The 21825-nt window shown below is 44.6% G+C and overlaps 1 protein-coding gene across 5 annotated transcripts in view; it reads right to left on the bottom strand.

Moving 5' to 3' along the window:
• Positions 1-21825, bottom strand: part of KCTD1 (potassium channel tetramerization domain containing 1) — a 101025-nt gene that overhangs the window by 55968 nt on the left and 23232 nt on the right. Inside the window, exon 1 of one of the 5 annotated variants that reach the window (XM_066182245.1) lies at positions 12202-12555. The exons of 2 other annotated variants lie outside the window; for them this stretch is intronic. In XM_066182245.1, coding sequence (XP_066038342.1) covers positions 12202-12267 — 66 coding nt within the window. In that variant the 5' untranslated portion in view covers positions 12268-12555. Of the gene's footprint in view, positions 1-9650; positions 11546-11726; positions 11949-12201; positions 12556-21825 lie in introns of those variants that run through there. 2 more of the 5 variants (XM_066182234.1, XM_066182207.1) reach the window with 2 other exon arrangements.

Below are 21825 nucleotides of genomic sequence, written 5' to 3'. Positions count from 1 at the left end.
AAAGATACAGATTTGACCTGATGCCTTTGTATCTCTCAGCAATTAAAACAACATACACAATGCTTCTGAATGTTTTACATGACAATCACAGTTACTGCCATATCATTATCCTGTACTGCAAATCTAGCCTACTATTACGTTCATGATCCCAGTTACATCCACAGACAGTGTGGAAGTGAATATACTGTACTGAGAAAAATGGAGTGGTTAAAATTCTACTTTAGCACAAGGAGGAGAGATCTTTTCTTAATGAATTACCACAGTAAACTCTGAAGTGTTGAATCATCCTCCTCTGTACCATGGGGATAATTTAACCAGTTACAGAGTAGTGTAGTGCTACTTCCATACATCAATACAACGGATTAGCAACTCAACTAATACTATATTTAGTATTGAGTCATTGTACATTCTACATGCCATGCCCATTTTGACACATTTGTACTTCCTACATAGAATAAACCTCATTTTCTTTAGCTTTTTTTTTTTTTTAAATTCTTTACTTTTGATGCGTTCCATGCCTAAACCTGAACAGAAGAGCCTGTATCTGGAGTACTTTCAGTGGAAACAACAACAAAAAATTGTATTCAAGTGCATCTCAGAAGTAAAACACTGAAAGTCTCCCAGAAAAGGTAACTTACAAAGACTTCTTAGAGATAAAACCAGTAATAAGGTTGCTTTGGAAGTGTGTCAAATACCCCAAAAGGAAAGCAAAACAAAATTCTGAAAGGACATAAAAGTTGTTTCTGCTTTTCAAAAATCAAACTGTGACTGTGTTACACATACTGCTTTGGATTGGCAGCAGCTTCAGAAAGCCGATTTTGCAGCAGTTTGAGGCTGACACTGAAACGACGTTTCTGCCTATTTTATTTTCAAACGGTACTTGGAGGGGAAAAAAGCAGATTCAAAGGCTGAGAAATTTTGCATTGCCATCCCTGCTAAGGAATGTAACTTTTTCAAGTGTTAGTGCTGGCAAAAAAGTCATATTCTTACCAGAATCTGACAGTTCTAGAGAACTTAAGTTTTCTTCACATGGTTTCATGGATCGCATAGCTTTGCCTTATCTGTTCTTCCTCAAAGAACAATTACTTCTCCACTCCCAAGTCTGTCAGTCACTGATCAGAGAAAGTGGGTTTTTTTTCCGAGAAACTGTATTGTCAAAGAGATAATCAGCAAGATACATACTTCAGCATTACTAAATTAAGAGACAAAAGAAAATAAACTGAAAAGCTCAACAACTCTTTCTGAACTGCTGATTAGCCAAATCGCACAAGCTTAGAGCATTTAATTATTTCCTCCATCCCTTAAAAAGCATTTTAAAAACTTGAACAAAATGTGAACCTGGTCTTGCAACCAGTCTAGAGAGAGTTTCCAGAAACTACTGTATGATGACAAGAAAAACACAACATCTTCTAAACCCAAGACGGAAACTAGTACTGATCAACTTGATAAAAGCCTACAAAAAGCCACAAACAGCCAGTATCACTGTCATATCTGACATACGGAAGAATAGCACACAAGTTTTTTTTGTGACTAGCCAGTGCTGCTAGTTATAAAATCATTGGAAACACAGTGAAACCCCTCAAAAAGGCAATCAGTTGAAGCAGGCACCCTCTTTATCTGAATTTCAAACAGTTTGTGCTACAGCCATAGGATTCTGTTAGGACATCTGTGCTCCCATTTACACTTTCCAACTTGTCAACCCAACTCTCAGCTAAGTCCTCCCAATTTGGCAGAAACTAGCTGGGTTAATTACAGCACTTCAGATGAATGGGGCAATTCCAAAACAAGGGAAGGAATTTATCAGGCATGTCACAGGTGAAACAGCCAGCCCTTGTTAAGGAAGGAAGCTATTTAAGTCCACCTTCCTTGCCTCTCCTCTTCCCCACATTTCAGGCAAAAGGTCAAAAAGAGTCTTAAGCCAACCCAAGCAGAAATGAAGTGAGGAGGGCAAGGCAAGCGGATTTCCCCTTCTCTTTCATGCTAAACCCACACACCCACGCTCCTACCCCACACACTGGCCAGACACACCACATGCTTCTGCTGCTCCTTCTCCAGGGGAGCTTGCAGCCAGAGGATGCTCAGTAATTAACCACTGGTGCTGCTGACCCCAAGAGTTTCAATGCTGTCCCTTCCTGTGCACTGCAGACGCCTCACCCATGAAACAAGAGCTTTCACCAGCAAGCTGAGGTGAGGACAAGCTCCCTATCCAGTCACCCTGCCTCAGAGTAAGAGCTCAGTACGACTACACCGGACTTGACTGACCCAAAGCCAAGGCATCAGACACAGTATGCCACCCTTACTGCAGACCAGCCTCTCTCTGCCGCTTTTGACGCCTCCTAGAACCATACAGAGAAAAATCAACAGCAGCAAAAGAAGCAGCTAGAAGTATCGCTGTGGTGAGTAAAAGCTCAGGCTTCAGCTGAAGGGTGTTGAGAAATCACTCTTGAAACTTTTCCAACGATCTTTAATTTTGAATAAACACAAGTGGACACACACACACACAAAGCTTAAAATAAAGGTGTTTTAGGGAAGTTGTTCATTTATGCATTACATTTCTGACAGGCTGACACTGAAGTAGTAACAGAGTACGCAGGTGCCAATTTGCAGAGGAGCCTGAGAGCTGTGGCTCCCTCATTAGAGCTACCAAGAACAAGAGTCTCAACTACACAGGCTCCTCTTCCTCTCACTCCTGATATCAAAAATCAACCTAAAATAAACAACAGCATCATCAGATCTGATCCCTGGGCACTTTCTGGAGGACAGTGGGAAGTGAAGCACTGTGGTAGAGATAAGTTCAGCTCAGAAATCCCCCCAGCACCTCCACAGGACTTTTCTGAAAAGGAAAGCCAAAACTTCTTTGGAAAAGAAAGCCAAAATTCAGCTTCACACCTTGCCTCCTGTAGCTTTCTGCTCTCTTCCTTTTACACAGACAAGTGCTCCAGCCTGTGTTACCTGAACAACATCTACCAACCAACCTCCCTCCCACCACGACCTACCCCCACCACCAAAACATCTCCAATCAGTCCTGATCTCCTGTGTCTAGCTAGTGACACTGTTTGAAGAGAAGTGACGACCTCTTTCCAGAAGTCACACAACAGTGCATTATATCCAGACTACATGACCTATTTTAAGTACCAAGAACTCTGCAAATCACATCAGAACACTCAGGCTAGGATTTGAAGCAAGTCAGAAGTCCCAAGGAGGTGCTAGCTCAGAACTGTGCTATATGGAGCAGATGTGTCCTAAACATACAGTGAAAAAAAGTGGGGGGGGAAAGAAAAAAAAAAAAAAGTCCATACATTGGTAAAGTGAATGGGGCTTTAAAATGTCATTCAATTTCCATTTCATTAAAATGATTTGTCCTAGCTACAGAAGTGTACAGATGCATACAGTAGCTAAGTTTCTCAATTAATTAAGAATTTATTGGAAATGCTTATAATACATTTGTGCACTACAATTTTGATTATTTTTGAAACTAAAAGTTGCATTAAGAACACATCAAAGGTACTTGTTCTCATCAGGGATTAAGTCCTTAGCAAGTTTGAAGGTTTTCAGATCAACTAAAACTGGCAGAGTGCAAAGCATGCAGATTTCTAAAGGCCCAGAAAAGTAATTTTTCCTTGTTGATAATCCCCAAAAAACAACGAGAACAGAATTTAATTGTACATCTTCCAATGTTACTTTTAGATCAAGGTATTACAAGAAGTTCCAATCCCTTCCTTATTGCCCATTCTAATGCCTGGAAGAGTCTGAAAGTGTTCCCTGGAAACATGATTATATATTTTTACTGTCTCAACACTAATAAATCTCTTCCACATCAGATAAAATGCAGTTACCAACACTTGTCCCTTGAATCCAAAGTATGATAAAAAAATTATCTTGCACATACATATTTGGCTACATGCCCTTAACAATTTCCTTCTGAAAAGAAGGGTGCATTTGTTGCTTCAGAAACAGAAAAGCAAAATAATAAGAAAGGACACAGGGAAAAAGATGAACAGAAGGGCTTCGAAAGTGACTGAAAATCTACAACATCTCTAATTAGGTTCCAGCTTCGAACACAATAGTGGGGGTACCATGGCCTGTTATCAAGTTTATAGCCAAGGGCACAAGACAATACAACCCCACATTCAATTTAATTACAGCCTATGGCTTTTGCAGTAGTGGTGTGTTTCAAAGGGTTTAAGCACTCATTTATTTCTACACCATACATGAAATAAGGCAGCTCCCTGTCATACAGACTCACCAATTAGACTGCACAGTTTCTGATCTCTTGCTCTCTAGAAACAGAGCAGTGGGCAATGGGAAATCTTTTACAGGATAATCACAGAATACTTTTTATTTAAAAAAAAAAAAAAAAATCAGCTCTCTGCTGCCTTTAAGCTTGTGCGTTTTACCTTTGATGTGCATAGAGTACCAACACAGTCATTTCAGATTCTATAGGATGTAAAAGAGTGTCAAAATACAGCAGCACTTCAGTGATGTTGCTTTTTTCTCCTGATTATATTACAAAGGTCATTATCATTTGAGCTACAAGGAACTGGTCACCTCTTGCATTCCTTGCCATTGCTGAAGGCTGGACAAAACAAGTTCTCCAAGTAGCTCATGTGATGCAGCTAAATAAAATGAGTCTAACTTCTAAAAAGGAAAAATATTTTGAAAAATTAAGTGATAGTATAAATCACCAGCTGAAATAGTTACACAATTTAATATCTCCAACATACCACGCCAGTGCAACCAAGAGGACCTACAAAGACAGTACTGGACCTTCAGCTCCACAGCCGCCATTCTAAATGCACAGTCAAATATCAATATCAAAACACCATTCTTGAATCTGCTCTGAAATACTGTCCCAAGTCACCTTAAATCACCTCCCTCCCTAACAGCTGATCCAACATGAACTTAACTCAGTCTAGGAAAGAAAAACCAGTTCCCTTCATTGCTTTCAGTGCATGTACTGCTCCCAAAGCGGTATATGGGATCACTAAGACTAATCTTCATTCTGCTTGTCTTGTACTCATCTTGAGAAACACTCACAAGTGCCTACCAAGCTTCACGTTCATTTTAAGGAATGTAGCCTGGGATATCTACTTTCTTAAAAAGAAAAACCCTATCTCTCTTCAACAATCTTTTGAAGCACTCAATTACAAACAACACTGGCTTCCACCCAAAGGAGCAACAGCCAGGATTCCTGCATTTCACTATGGAGATTGATTAGAAAGCTAGGGGGACCATACCTGACACCACTACTACCTTATCCCCTTGCCCTCCAAGGATTTCAGAGCAAGTTTGATGACAATCAGGTACAATAGTCCCTTCTACAGTTCTACTTTTCACATCTGTGATTTAGCAGAAGATAAAAAATTTTCCTCATTAAAAAACCCGAAATGTAACGAAGGAACAAACAGTAGCCTCTAAGGTAGATACAGTATCTTAAACCATAGATTAAAGTTCCTTTAACCATTACCTTCTAGGATTTTAACCTCAATGCTTCTCCTAGAAAAAACAAACTAGCAAACTGTGGATTTTCTTGCAACCTGAGATAATGCAGTAAACAAAGAGAAGAGCACTAACTACGGAGTAGGGCAGCCAGCACTAACCTCTGAAACCTGATCAACAGTAGCACTGTCACAAGAACTAACAAGGCATTTAGCAGTCATCAGTCTTAATAGCTACTGTACTTCAAGCCCTTAAGATAGGGATGTTGCTCCATCTATTACCCTGGTAGAAATAAAGCCTAGCATCTTTACACCACTATCCTAAGCATCCTTCCCTGAAGCTACCTGATGAGTTCTCCTGCCCTGCTTACTGGGCAAGCACCTTGCAACGATTCTGGTCAGAGTACTAGAGATACTTGGACAAAACACAAGCCTTTTTTGTGGCCATTTAAGGAACATGCAGGATGTTCCCAGATCAAAGATCAAGCAGACAGATTCATATCCGCCTCCTCCAAAATCCAAGACCAAAAAGGGTCTTGTTCCCGGTTGTGCCTACTGCCTACTCATATTCCTCACGTGCTATTGTTCTGCCTTCTTCTGCAAAACCTGCAGCCAGAACGAGATTTCTGGTTCGGGTCAAAGTAAGCCCTTCAAAGAGAATGTAAGGCAATGAAAAGACATATGCCAGGTCAAAAGACAGCAAAAAGGGGCAATTCTGAATTTAAAGCAGAAGAAAAAAAAAAAAAAGCATTTCAGGATTCCCCAAAACAGCTATGACAAATGCACATAGCTCAGGTTTCAATGACCAGGCTTCTGGTAGATATCTTAATAGCTAATAAATTCTTCACAAGCAGCCCAGAGAAACCCAACCGAGTTACAGAACAAATGTAACCAAAGCATTTGCAAGTGACAGGCAACTCTCCTCCCCATGGCAGAGGCCAAACTATTTCCTACACCTATTTTTGGGTATCATTACTGTAGTAAGTTCAGCATGTACCATATCAATAAAACCCAAAAGCTACCACCACATTGTAGCATCAAAAGTTTAAGCTTTAGCTATTGTTCATCTTTCAACAACATGGGAGATGAACAGCAGCCAAATTACATCTCTGTCATCAGCTTGAACTGAAGTACTGCTGTCAGTGGCAGGAAAATTGCTACACTTCAGAGCAAATAAGGATTGAAAAGAAAGTTGTGCCATGATGGCAGCGCTGTATGCTTAAAATACACTATGAATGCTGCTCTTAAGGCTAAAACCCAAAGCAATAGTTGGATCAAGACAAACATTTAATGTACCTTTCCTGAGCTCTGGAAGAGGCTCCTACAAACTCAGTGTTGAAAAGACAATTCGGGGCTAAACGAAAAATGGGAGCTACAACACAAAACCACACAACTAACATTCTTGCTCAGACAGTCAACACAAATTGAAGACACCCTGTTTTATTACTTTCATTTCCCACACTTTGCTTAATGCTGTTTAAAAAAAAAACCAAAATGCACAGTGTAAAGATGCTAAGAAACACACACATTTTGCCACCTCCTTTTCACCAGCGTATTGCACAAATCCGTGAGTTCAGCAGAATCTGTCCCCTGGAAGACTAACTACAAAGACAACCAATAAACCACAAACTTATGACCTTCGTGTTTTCAAGGAACCAGTAATATTTGTCAACAGTGGAATTTAGTGTCATGGTACTTGATGAGATATACTCAGTAGAAAGGCCTAGAAACTCTTTGTTTATAATTAAGCAATAACGATTGAGGGCCAGGGCATTTCCTGGGGATTAATGACCGGCTGGGAGAGCCAACGGCTTGAGGCAATGCCTTGGGCCATTAACCTCAGCCAGCCATTAATTTCCCCAGGAAATGCCCTGGACCTCGATTAGTGTAAGTATCATAAAAGGTAGCTAGAGAGAAAAAGTTTAGCATTAACATTCTCCCAAGGAAATCCATTCCACAGCCAGTATTTTTTCATTTTGTCACATCCCAGAAGTGCATAAGTTAAAACTGACACAAGAAAAATTGGTGATGAAAAAGGGGGAAAAAAATAAAAAAGAGAGACGTTTTTTCTCTTAAAGATTTGAATTAATGAGGTTTGTAGCAAAGGTGAGATTCAGCTAAAAAAGTAACTGGGAACCTTGTTTAACTCATGAAATTGTGAATGGAGGTGCACATTTCCATATAATTACTGAAAAAACCTGACACTGTCTAGTTCTAGTACCCTTGCTGATTGCTCATTTTCTTTCTTGATACACTTAGGAAAACAGCAGATGCCTGTGTTTTATTTTAGCTATTTCTCCCTTTCTCCCCACAGCCTGCTGTTAATGAGAATTACAGCTCCGAACGCTTCCCGTAGGAAGCCCAGCTTTGCAACAAACACTACAGCAGCTGGATTTCTCCTCGCCTAAGCTTTATGCAAGTGTGAAGGGATTTGTTGGCCAGGGTAGAGATCGAGTTCTCTACCTGAAAGCACCTGACAACTGAAAGCACCAAGACACTTCATTTAACAGGTTAAAGACACACACACTGCGTGAGCACTGACTGCTCTGCCCACTTCCCTCTCCCGCTTCCCAGACGCACGTGCGGCGCTCCTCCTAAAAAGCTAAACTACGCCCGAAGTTTCAAAATTACTTTCAAGATCATTAAAAGCAAGGGGAAGAGGAATCGAGGGTTAAATACAGCGAGGAGCATTAGCTTCTACCTGTAATAATGAGCTAGAACAAAAAACATTATCTGCACATAATCAAGCCTCTAAGCCATTCAGAGACACCAGATACACACAGCAGGAGATCAAGCTACAGTACTCCACCGAAGAGATCCAAAAAAAAGCCTCCCTTGAAAGAAAGGAGAGGTCACAGGTATCTTAAAGAACATAGATGCTTATGCAGGCATTCACTGGGAGCCCTGCCCTCCCCCTCCCAACCCCGATTAGCCTTCAGGCTGGTTGATTAGTTGACAAACTCTTTGAAAGGGTCAGTCTGTCCAGAACTGGTATTTCCACTCGGGAAACAGCTCAGGCATGTCATATACCTGTGCTTGCCCAGCGCCGCGCTCTCTGGCTGACGGCTGCGATCCCTGTTATTACTTGACACAAGAATGTCAGAGGGGTTTTGTAATCATGTAGGGCAGCCAGCAGTAAAGTTCTTGCCTGAAACGCGGTACTTTATGGGGCACAGCGTAACTGCATACGCGTTACAGATTTAGTTAGAATGGCTTCCAAACTTCAAGCCAATTGCAGAGGCGCAGTGAGTCTTTAATCGAAGTAATTTAGCTCCGGCGCTCAAACACCCGAGAGGAAAGTACTTTTGGAGGGGATGGGGAGCAGGCAGCAGCACGTGCTGGCACACAGCACAGGGGGCTCCACAAGGCACGCATTAAGGCACAGCTCGACAGCGTTTTCGACAACACCGTTTTTACCTTAACGAAACACATCTAATGAATTTGGGCTCATTCCACAGCTAAGATGCACCTAAACCCGTTTAATTGTGCTCTTACTGTATATTTCGCCACCATGGTAACTAATGCAACTAAAGCCAATTTGCCTTAAAAAAAAAAAAAAAAAAGGATCACTGCCAGGAAACAGAGCTATTTTAAATAAACAAATATAAGATGAATGCAATTGCCGTATTAACCCTCTTGTTAACTTCTGAAGTTTAAAATTACACCCTCATTACTAGTGTGTAATTGAGTATTCTCCCGGCTGTTTCCTGCATTTGAGGTTATTCAAATAGTTCATTAGCACATCAAGAACACCACACACACTAATGATACCTGATGCCCCTATCTACTATTCTGGCCCAACTTTCATAAGTCACATCTACTGCAAAAAGAGAAATAAAAGACGCAGAAAAGAAATAAAAAGGAGAAAAGGGGGAGCCCACAGGGCTGAGCTGTCGGTGCTGCTGCCGAGGGGGAGCATGGCAGCACACAGGCACCATTCAAGTCCAACACCCAGGCACACAGTGAGTGGCCACTGGACCAGTGGCGGGGCATGAAGAGACTGGGGGGGAAAAGTAAGTTGGGTAACACGCGTCCGGGCTCTTTGGGTGCCTGAAAAGTGAGAGTGACCCCAAGAGCCACCCCAATGCTGGCAGTGTGCCTCAGTGCCCAGCCTTGGGGGAAGAAAAGAGGGGGGCAGTGGAGACTATGTGGGGCAGGGTGAGGGGTTGCCACTTTTTTTTTTTTTTTTCTCCTTTCTCTTTTTCCGGTTACCTGTGTGGGGGAAACAATAGCAGGTGAAACTACTGTGGGTGAGGTGGTGCTTCTGTGCCCGTTTGCTTCGGGGAGGAGGTGAGGCAAGGGGTCATGTTTCACTGAGACCACCACCACGGCGGGCGCAGCGGCATCCAGGGGCTCAGCGGGGCGGCGGCAGAGTCTTTTGGGGGAGGCAGAGGGCCCACATGCGTCGCCGCCGGCCGCAGCCCCTGCTGGGAACACTGCCTCGTAGAGCGCCCGCTTGGCCGGGGCCACCGCGGCCGCTTCCGCTTTCACTGGCGCAGCGTCACCGTCTTTGGGCAGCACATAGGGGTTGGCAGCGGGTGGCCGCGGCCGAGGCCCACCATTGAGGGCAGCAGGGGTGTAGCAGCCCCCGCCAGCGGGGTGGTGGAGGAGGTGGTGGTGGGGAGGGGGGTGGTGGTGGTGGGGTGGCTGCAGTCCTCCCAGCTTGGTGCCAATGCCAGCGATACTGTTGAGGGTGGCAATGGAGACGGCACCAATGCAGTGGTTGGTGTAGGTCTTGGAGAGCTTGGCTGCCTTGGAGAGCATCTGCATGCGGGTACCCAGGAGGTTCTTCCCGATGGCCTTGTTCTCGTACCAGGTGATGTCACCCTCGCTGCAGTGGTCCCGCGGGCGCTGGAAGAAGGCCTTGCAGAGGGGGTTGCGCTTGGAGAGGTACTTGACAAAGCTGGCGTAGGGGCAGAACTCTGTGCCAGTCTCATACATGCGAGGCAGGTTCTCCTCGTCACTGCTCTCCGCCCGCTTCTTGCTCCAGGAGGACGAGCGCGACTTGTGGTAGGGCCCCAGCGCCTTGAAGTAGACGAACTTGCGTCCGTCCTCATCCACGGCCAGCCCAAAGGAGTCCTCCTCCAGCTCCCGCTGGTTCTCCCGGCCCCGGGTGCAGAAGTACATGCAGGTCTCAAACCAGACCTTGTTGAGGAGCCCGAAGGGGCTCTGGGTGCTGAACACACTGCACGTGTAGAGCTTGCGGAGGTCGGCGCGGGTGATGGCCTGCTTCTGCACCACCGGCCCGGCGCCCTGCTCCTCCAGCTTGCGGATGACAGCGGCCAGGGTGAGGTTGGCGGCGCGGAGCTCGGGGTCCTTGGTGAGGTCGAGGGTGCGGCAGTAGGGCGGCTCATTGAGGTAGCGGTTGAGGGAGCTGCGGATGCTGATGAGGGAGGACTTGGAGTAGAGCTGTCCGCTCTTGGAGCGCGCCTCGGCGTAGAAGGAGCGCAGGACCCGGCAGAGCGCCCCCTTGTCCATGGTCTCGAAGTCGGGGCTCTGCGCCTTCTCGCTCAGGTACTCGCGGAAGATGCGCACGGCGTAACGGGTGGCCAGCCGCGTGTTCTCGCTCAGCCGCGCCCGCTCCGGCCGCTGCAGCAGCAGGGCCGCCTCCAGCTCCGCGTCCTCCGCCGCCCCCCCGGGGCCGCCGCCACCGCCGCCCCCCGGGGCAGCCGCCGCGGCGCCCCCCGGGGCAGCCCCGACGCCGCTGCTGCCGCCGCCCGGCGTACGGCCCGGGGCGGGCGGCAGCGGCTCCGTCTCCTCCTCGCCGTCCCACTCCAGACCCATCTCCTCTTCCTCCTCCTCGTCCAGCAGCAGCCCCCCATCGGCTCCGTCCTCCTCCTCCTCGTCCCCCGTTATCTGCACCTCCTGGATCTCATCCTCCTCCTCGCCCTCCTCCTCCTCGCCGGCGCTGCAGTAGCGGTGCGGGCGGGGGGCGACGCCGCGGCCGGACGGCCGGTCCCCCGCATTGTTCCCGCCGCCTCCGCCGCGTCCGCCGCCCCCTCCGCCGCCGCCGCTCCACTCTCCGCCGCCGCCGCCGCTGCCAGGCATTCTCGCCATATTGCCGTCTCCCTGCCAGTCCTCGGGCAGGGCGCATGCGCTATATTGGACCGCAGCGCTGGAGCGCTTTTGTGTTTTAATGACCTTCAGCTACCGGGAGGCAAAGCCGGGCTCTTAAAGGGGCCGCGCTCCCACTGGCGGCGGCGGGGAAGGGGCGGGAGAGGTTGGGATGGATGGGGAGGAGGCTGAGTCGCGCTGAGGGGGTACCGCGGGGAAGGGAGCGGTACTTACCGCCGCTCACCTCGGGTCCGTCCCGTCGAGCAACGCTGATGGGCGCCGGGCGCGGGGGGGAACCGCCGGGCAGGTGCGCCCCGGCCCGGAGGTTCCCCCGGCGCCCGTCCCACCTCCCCATCCCCGAAAAAGAGCACTCCGCGTGCGGAGCGGCTCTTTCGGTAGGGACGGACCGCCACCGAGCTGCTACGACGCTTCGCACCTCCTCATTCCACAGTAACTTAAACACAGACCGAAAAAAAAAACCAAACCAAAAAAAAAAAAAAAAAAAAACCAAACAAAAAATAAACAAACCAAAAACGCAAAGCGAAGAAAAGAAAAGAAAAGAAAAAACCAAACAAAATTCAAACACACACACAAAAGACTCAGGCTGTGCTTGTCCGCAGCACGGCTCAGACCTCGATAGGATGCTGCTGGGGAGCGGGCGGAGGACCCGGCCCCGTTCCCCGCCTGCCGTACTGCCGCGACATCGCACCTTTAATCGGGCGCCCGGATTTCGGTCGAGGGGCTCGGGAGGAGACGGACGCTCGGGGCATTGCATCCGTGCGGCTTGCAGTCCGCCCGGGAACAGCCAGTCGGTAGCCGCGGCGCTCGCTCGGCTTGCGGGAGCCCCGGCGAGGTTGGCAGCGGAGAGGGTGCAATAAGGACTCGGGGACTGACTGGCGCTCCGGGCCGCCCTCTTGCTCGCTGGGGCTGCAGACCTTAGGGCTGCCGCAGGGCCCCCGGCCCCCCCGTGCCGCCGCTGCCTCCCATCGCGCCCACGTTCTTCCTCTGCTACCCTCTTCAGCGACGGAGCAAAACCCGAGGGGACTCCCGCAAGCGCGCCGGGGCGCGGAGCCGCCGGACGCAATAAGGGCACTTTGCGGGTGTTTCGGCGGAGGGGAGGCCCGGAGCGGCGCAGCGCGGGCGGGGGGAGCAGAGCCCCGGCTCAGCCCTGCCCCCGCCGGCCCGCGCCCCCCGCCCCGTGCGCGCCCGCGGGGCTCTCCGTCCCCCGCCCGGCTCTGCCTCGGGAAGGCGGCTGGCTGCACACTGCCGTCCTTACCCTTCCTGCCTGGGAAGGGTCCTGGGCCGGGCTAGGCTCGGGCAGGAACACGGGCATCAGCCTACGGCCGCACACCGCGGGGAGAGGGAGCCTGTCCCACTGGGAACGGGAGGGGACGAGGGGGTCCCCGCTGGTAGCACCCTGACTCTCCAAACCAAACCACCCCACAGAACTCCCCGTGCTATTTAGTCGGGCCATTTCTTTTATTCGGTACGATGAAATAAATATTCATTACGACTGCTGGCTACACCTGAAATTATAGCCCTAATTGCTGAGCTGTTGGCCTGAGTTACCACATTTGCTGCTTACTCATCCGTAAAAATTGCTCAGCGCCGGGCCCCAGCCTTGGTGGTTCCCTTTTGGGGGGGCTCGGTGCCCGCCGGTGCCGACCCCCGTGGCCGCTCCCCTGGGGCAGAGAGCGACGGCCACGGACGGAGCGGCCCGGACAGCTCCAGCCCTCGCCGTCCGGGGAAACGTGGGATGCCAAAGAAGGGATGTGCAAATTGTTGAGCAAATTAGGCCAATTCGAAATAAATAAGCACTGCGGGAAGAGAGCTTGCCACTCCCGGGAAATAATTGAAGAGAAACTCGGCGCTGTTATATTGATGTAAGCCTGGAGTAATTACTCGGAGGTCAAAGTTGTGCACGCACTACAGAAGTTGTGCTCACTCTGTAGTTTGAGAGCGGATTATGTTCCCTCTTAGGTCGATGGCAGATAAATAAATTCTGCTTTTTTTTTTTTTTTTCTTCTCTCGTATGCACGTAAAAGGATATAAATAAGGAGGGTTTTTTTCCCTTTGTCGTACTTTATCTGTAACCTAATCCTGAAACAAAGTCTCAAAGACCTTCCCATGAGATGGACCAGGTGCTGAAACAGATAGCTAAAAGAAACAATACCTTGTTGTGGTTAAAAGCTAAATGCCCCAGACAAGCTCCTTTTAGGAGCTATTACAACCCACCCTAGAAGACAGAGAACTGCAGGGCTTGCAGCATAAACGTTTTTTACAGAGATTATTTTTCTTTATTGTTCCCGTAAATGCTAAAAATTACATGATCGGCACTGACCTTTGATTCTGTCTTAAGATCGTGAAACACTTTTTTAAAAAGACCTTTTCAGAGCCATATGAGTGCAAAAGGTAATTGAATATTTTTTTAACTTTAAAAAAGATGAACACCAGGTTGACAGCTTCTGTACTTGGATGTTCATTTAATCACCGTTTTCTGATTACAGGAGGTGAACTATGTTGACAGACTTGCAGATGAATATGCAGCCCAGTATACGAATAGTAAGTATAAAGGACATAAAGAACTTGCAGTGAGGTTGGAGGGGAAAAATGTATACGGAGCATCCGTATTATACACATCAACTGGAAGCACCTCTGCAGCCAGAGGGAATTCAGAGAGTAGCAAGGGAGGTGTTCAGAGTGCTGCAGGTGCCCATAACTGGGAAGACACATGCGTAAGTTATATACCTGTATAACCTATATGCATATAGGTAAGTTAATCATATACACGTATGGTAACTTACCTGTCTATGTTCCTAAAAATAGCATTTAGCCTAGTCAGTTGTATTCCAGAAATTTAAATCCTATTGTCCAAGCTCTCCAGTTAGATAAGGTAATCGAACTGCATTCTAAAACTGACAGAGTTGCACAAGGTTGTCTAATGTGAGCTGGCATATAACATTAAACTTACATCCACTCCACCCTCCACGTCACTGATCAGATGTTTATCCTGCTGAGAGCTCTGTGCAGGCATAGACAGCATTCTGCATTCTCCCCTGGGACTCAAGGTTTGAGGCTGATTCTCAAATAGGTCCTGTCCGCACTTGGAGAATACATTTTATTACTGCTGTCCGTAAAGAAGATGTGATACCCACAGAACACTAATAATAGACTGGCCTCACTAAGGATTATCCTTATGTGTATTTGGCGATCAGTTCGTATGCCACAGAATGAACATGCCAGTTTAAAAACCAAAATAACCTTCTCCACGAGTCAGTTGGTTTACAATAAAGGTAGTGCTTGTTACCACATTAGCAAATAGTTTCGGGTCTTTCTTCACTTCTTTTTTTACTCTTGCCCCTGGCCTCGCTCCTGGCAAGCAGAGAGCTTGCTAGAACTGTGTTCTTTGACAATCGGCTATTGTGCTAAAGCTTTCCACAGCCTAGCTGTCCTTCAGACTAACACAATCTACTTCTCCCGTAGCCCCTGTAAGTGGTTATTTCATTTATAGCCACCTAAACCTTCATGCTTTGGTGAGTCTTGGGAGGTGTTTCATCATGAGGCTTCACGAGGAACTAAACTCGAATACCCTCAAAAGCCAAGAAGTAAAGAAAAAGCACTGGGTCCGTGTGCTTCTTGGGATCCTGTCTAGGCATATAGAAAAGTTTATTTAAAAAACACTGCTTAAAGCAAGCTTGTGCATTAACCCTAATGCTGGCCACCTGGCATTTTTTAAAGAAAATAACTTTTTTCCCCACGTACACTTTTGCTGTTAGTGTAAACACAATAAACATTTTCTTTAAATGTCTTAATACATTTTCTAAACACAAGATGTTTTCACTGTAGAGGCAGGCTATGTGGAAATTGGTATGAGAAATCCATATTGACACTACAGAACTAGAAGGCAAATAACACTTGGGACTGTTGGAAAATTTCACTTAGGGAAAAAGTATGTCCTAGAAATCCTTCTCCCACCCAGAAACATGCAGTTTTGAGATAAGCTTTCTTAGCATTTCAGAACTGTCATTTCAAATGCTAATTCTGTTTTTATTTTACCTTTTTTTTTTTTTTTTTTTTTTTTTGTATATGATATTTCTAGTTGTTTCAATACTTCTTCATACTAGGGACAGCTAATGCTGACATGTAGTGTGCTATAACAGATTTTAAATCTCCTTTATTTTAATTTTTTTTTTAGCATCTTCCATCTGTGTGTCAATGAAACAGCCTCATATAACTCAGCAAAGGAGATGTTGATTTACTAAAGTGAGGATGTATCCATCAGCACTAAGTTGCAGCTGTTCTTAATGGATTTTTAAATACAGAAACTATTTCACCTCTTCGATTGTAGTAGTTGCACATATCAAAGCACCAGCTACCACCTAAACCTTGTGAAACGTGTAGGCAGCCCCCTTTTGAAGCTCCCCGGTGCAAACTGAAAGCCTATTTTCCCAGTATGCCCCTCCTTTTTTTCCCCCCCTCAGGTATTTGCCGTTACTCACTCACTGTTTTTTTTTGTTTGTTTGTTTTGGGTTTTTGTTTGTTTTTTTTTCTGCTATTGTTGTTGTTTGGGTTTTTTTAAAATCCTTTTACAAAAGCAGTATTTCTGCTGCTGAGACCACGATTTGTTTCCCAATTGCTTTGTTTTCAAAATAAACCAGAGAAAACCCGAGTCATCATCTTTGTAAGAAAGCAGACATTCATTCAGTGCTTGGCAAATTAAAGACACGACTTCGCAAATCACCTTTATTTTCGGTGTCAAGCAGCCGGAGCATTTTTGCTTCCAAAAATATAGAAGAGCTATGCTGTCAGACAGACTGGAGAGAGGCAGGTAATAAATTGCATTGTGGTGCATAAAGGTTTTAAGGGTCTTTTAAAATGTGCTGGAGGTAAGTTGCCAGGAGATATATTAATGCTTTTATTTAGCTGTATTTCAGTTTGTGTTTGTCTTTGCCTCTCTGGTGTTGAGGACAGTTGAAACAAATTGGCCGGTCTGTGTGGCACAGTGGCACCTGGTTAAAGCTGCTCTAGTGGTTGTCTGATCATTTCTATGAACTACTGGCACCAAGCAACCTGGTGTGTTAGTGGCACAATGTTTGCTCTCCGTGGAGGGAGAAAGAGCTCTTTCTATCCAGGCTGATAACTGGTTAGTTTTTATTCCTTCTCAACTGAGTCCATACATTCTACATGAAGGTGAGGGAAATCTAGAAGGACCAAGCCAGTAACTTCAGAAAGGGAGCTTCAAAAAGAGAGATCCCTGTGAAACCACAAAGTTTATAGGTGTTGTAGGTCTAAGTACAAGTTTTCACTTTATACAGTGTCTTAAGTACTATGTAATAGGGCATAACTTTATGCTGTATTGGATATGGAGTTCTTGAAATCCTATTTTCTGATCATAATCTTCCAGTAAAAGTTTATTTTGAACTCTAAGTTCAGGCTGGAAATCACACTGGGCTGGATGAGGTCTATAAATGCAGGGAGGGGTAACTGGTTATATGATAACAAGGTCCAGCTAAGAAAACTCCTTAAACATTCATTTAAGAAAAAAGGAAAAAAAAAAGAATAAAAACCCCAAATCCAAACATCATGAGACTTTAAAGAAGTGCACTTTCCAACTTGTTTCTGTACCATATGGATTTTATCTTGGTTCCTTTCACCATCCCCATTGCATGACCCAAAGTTTCTATGTTGCCATGAGATGTGCTGAGCACTGATTCCCACAGAGGGCCAGAGGTAGAGCTTTATACCCCATGCAACTTATTCATTCCAGGCTTTTCTCAGAGCATGGGGTCCTCAAGGGACAGGACAACAGCTGGCCTACAGCCCAGCATGGAAAAGGGGATCTTTGGACTGTCAACTAGTGGCTTTAAAGCCTCTTTATACCGTGAATTCACTGTCAATATACTTTTGTTTTGATTTAGTGAGTGAAATAAACTGATTACTCCCCTTTTCCACCAGTATTATGTCTGTGTCATCATGAATTTGGAAATTCCCTTTCAGGTATTTATGTAGCAAAAACCCCAGTACCAATGGTCTGTCTTCTTGGATTTTCTTTTCTCAATTGAGTTATCTCAGCTGGGTTGACACAAACCCAATTTAAGCAACTTTAGAACTGTGTGAGTTCAAAGGGAGCCCACAGAGGGTGCAAAAATACTGTTAAACAGTGTCAGAGCCCTGCTCAGGCTGTCACCCAGACCCACCTTTCCATTGCTGTTGAATTTTAAGTTACGCTAACTTGTAAAACAGCATTCAAGTAGAAGGGAATAAATTCATAGGTCATATGAAAGAGGAGTACTGGGATAAAAAAAGTACAGCAATGTTTACTGCCAGACCCCATCACCTCCTTTATCAGCGTGATTTAATTCATACCAAGAAAAAAATGGTAGAACATGTGGCAGAATATTAAAAAATAAGGGAAATCCTTTATTGAAAACCACTTGCACGAACTACATGTTCCCACCATATCTTTCTTCAGGTGAAACTGGGGGGAAAGCCTCAGGATACTGTCAGGACTTTTCTTTGAGCTTTAAAGCCAGAGGCCATAAAGGACCTTTCAGGCCTCTTTGCAGTTTGCACCTGCATTTTGCTGCATTTTAAGTTATAGATAGTAAAGCCTGGAAAAGTAGAAAACCTGAAATGATTCAGAGAAAATATTAAAAAAAATTGTTAAAGTTTAGTAGATGTATTGGATGTACCTCTCTTTTTTCAGCATCAGGTAATAAAACAGATGAAAAATACCTTCTAGCATCTGGTAAACAACATTGTTTTGTAAGAGTCTGGCATTAAAAAAAAAAACCCAAAACCACTCCTGCAACTGTTGAGAATGCTTAACTGCAAAGCTTTTTTTGTCCATTGCTGAATTGTACTGTGCTTTGAATAGCCTTGGTTTTTCTATCCATGAAAGGATAAGGTGGGCTTGAATCAAAGTTTTCTTATTTGAAGATCAAGGTTAAAACTAAATTTCTTTTTACAGAACAAAAGGTATCATCAAATAAATTAAAATAATCTAAAAAAAATCCTAGAGCCAAGACTTTGCACATTCATGAACTGAATTATACAACTACAAGCACGTAGTTATTTGCTAGTAAAGACCCTGCTTTTAGTAGAAATGAGCATTATTAAAACAAGCAAGAGAAAAATTACAAGCTCTTCCTTTGCCTTGGACAAAACAAGGTCACATTTGCAATTTGCAGTGCTTGATCTTTCCATTAGCAATCTTGGCAAAGGTTTATCAAGTTATTCTGAATAATTTCCTTCAAGTTATGAGTGTATCCCTTCGTCTGTTACAGACCTGTTCCTTCAGTTTACTATGCTGTTTACCTGTGGATTGTCACACTCGTTCTAGCTGATCAGTGTCAAAAGAAAAAAAAATAAAGCAGTGTTTAAAATCAAAGCTTCAGTGTGGAAGGATATAAAGTGTGAAATCCAGACCCATTGCTTTCATTCTGGCTTTAGTGATCACAGAAACCTGCTGTAGGGCAGGACTAATCTGCCAGAAAATTATTATTGAGCCCTGGTAACTCAGATATATGTGCAGACTTGAAAACGTTGTTCTTTGTGCCAACTCCAGGTCCTACAAGAACCTCACACGGTATCCTCCACCTGGCGCAGAAATATGCCGAGTTCCACCATAAAGAGGAGGAAGTTTGTTAATTCCCAAGCAGCTGTGAACAATTTAATCTCTTTCCAAACAGCATCCTATTCCAATTGGGAGTTTCTTGGGGGGATAGATAGTTTGAGGAGCTGGTGCAAGATAATAGTGTCTTTCTTTCAAGGCTGTTCCTATGGATTTGGCCTTGACAGTAGCATCTTGATAACAGGGTTGCCAAATCTCAAAGCCTCGCAATACTTGGTTGGCATTTCCTCTTCCATATGCTGGAACTGAGAAGTATAAAATTAGTCTTTGGCAGACAACTTTGAAACTTTGAATTACTGGTCTGTAAATACTTGGAAATCAGGTGGCGAGCCACAGTTTTGTAATTTTAGGAAGAAGCATTCCCTGTAATTTTAAAATATGATTAAGATTTTATTCTGAACATTGGTGGTTGGAACTCCTGGGATTTCCCAGATAAAATTGCCTCTGAGAACGGAGCTGATAAGCTGAATTGGTTTTCTGGACAAGTCTCTAAATTACTGACTTCTTTGCCTCACATAATTTCTTAATCAAAAAATCACCATCCAAATCCTACACAAGCCATTTTTGCGACCTCTTCGGCAATATGTTTGGAAGAGTCAAAGAATCACAAAGAGATACTTCAAGAAATTCATACCCAGATTTCTTCTGAACTTTTTTGTTCTGATTATCAGAAGGTCTCTGCACTCAAAAATGGTTGTATAGGTATTTAAGTCTGATGTATATTTAAACAGGCTTGCACCCGATACGGTTTCCAGGGGAGCTGCTTGGTCCTTGGCCATTTGCAAACATGGCTGCTTATGTAGATAATTAAATTAGAGTTAGTGAACACAGTGTTCTTCTTAACAGCTGACCTTTGGTCTTTCTGGCACACTGGTGGTAGAGTGAAGGGAAATACATTCTTTCTATGGTTTACATTTTCTGTACCACGTTTTTCTTTTCCTTAAGACTAGCTAGACATGACTTTCTCAATACTTTACCAAAATCTCCTACTATTTCACTGTATTTTCAGCAGTTACCCTTGGACTGTTTTGCACAACTCCAGACAGAGCATTTAATCATCTTAGTTCTTCTATTTTCATTGGAGTTCCCAAATTTTTAAGCTTTTCTTTTGTCCAGCAAGATATATTGGTCTTAGCTTACACTAAAAAGTTCCATAATACTCTCTAAGAACTAGTTTTATTTAATCAGAAAGTAGTGGAGTTTAAGTACTTAAGAATGTCAGTCATATCTAAAGTGTAGAGGCAGAATTATAGGAGCTTTGTTTGTAAAGCTAAATGGATCAAAGTATCTGGAAGAATTTTTAACCATTTTTGGAGCAGGCAATGTATTTCAAAGGAAATTGTAGATTCATTTTGTTAACCCATTGCTTCAAATGAGTTTGTCAGATCCCAAATAGGGAGGGACAAGATTTTGGCTACTGAATTCAAGTTTGGCCACTAGTGCCTGGGCTAATTAGGGATGGGTAGAGAGAACCCCACATGCAGCTGAATAAACTAGAAAAATCCTGATGTCCTACTGAGGTCAGCAGCACTAATTAGCATTCACAGACAGGAAATCTGTTTGAACCTGCCTGCTTTGCTTCCTGGCTTTGATCGCATCCAAAATCATACAGCGAAATGATTCTGATGCTGTGTCATGCCAGAAGCACATGGTGGGATGCTCATGGGCTAGCCTGTGCACCCAGGACTTACACAATCCTTCTCACTTACTGGGGTTGCTGAAGTTTTGTTGTATGGAGGATAGAAACCCAGAAGCCTTTTGGCTGCTCAACAGAGCGAGTTTGACCCTTGCAGGGGTGCCTATCTGCCTGGATCTTAAGCTCTATGAAGTCCAAGAAGCCTGGTACTATTCTAGGAAGTCATGTTGAGAACTCCAGCTCTCTGCACTAGTACCAGAAACACACAGAAGCTACAAACCACCTCCACTTTGGGGAATTTTGCCAGGCCTTCATTTCTTTATTCTTTCTGTCCTCAAACTCTGAGCTTTCATGAAGCTTCTCCCTAGCACCATGGACAAATGCCACTACCTTCCTTCTCTGTGCTGCTCAAAAGCCCACCCGAGGTATAGGCTGCCAAATTCTTGTTTGGTTCATGCCCTCTGAAGGACTGTCTCCACCTCTTAAGCTTTCTCTAGACCTGGGTGACTGTTGATAAAACAACAAATTTGTGTAAGTCCAACACTTTTTCAGTATTTTTGGGTAAATTAGTGGAGTAATATCTGAAAGCTTATAGTGTTTTATCTGCTGGTCAATAGAACAATTTTGAAATTGAGAAATAGGAAACATTTTCATTGTTTGAAAGCTTCAGAAAAGTAAAGCACCATTTTCCAACATAATTTGAACATAAGCACTGTGGTGTTTGTATTAGGCAAGTCTCCTCCACATAATACATCAGTAATAATACTTTTTAAAATGAAAGGTGGTGAATATTGGCCCTACAGTAGTAGTCTCTCAAAGTTCTATGCATAAATGATTATTTTAATAGGCAGTAGGTGAGCAATCACTTCATTTAGCCTTCATTTTAACCTCAGAGAGAGAATCCCTCTCAATTTCTATTGCGTTGCAGAAAGGACATGAAACAAACAAATAGAAGATGTTGTGAATATTCTACAACTTCAACTGAAATTAAAAAAAAAAAAAAACCAAAAAAAAAAACCCACAAAAAAAAAACCAAAGCAAAACCCACTTCAGCTGAAAACCGA

The sequence above is a fragment of the Chamaea fasciata genome, unplaced genomic scaffold, assembly GCF_029207755.1.
Source record: "Chamaea fasciata isolate MVZ Bird 193981 ecotype frontalis unplaced genomic scaffold, bChaFas1.0.hap1 SCAF_1, whole genome shotgun sequence".
In the NCBI taxonomy this organism is placed as follows: domain Eukaryota; kingdom Metazoa; phylum Chordata; class Aves; order Passeriformes; family Sylviidae; genus Chamaea; species Chamaea fasciata.
The sequence above is the reverse complement of the archived record's forward strand: the minus strand, read 5'-3'. Positions and strand labels throughout refer to the sequence as shown.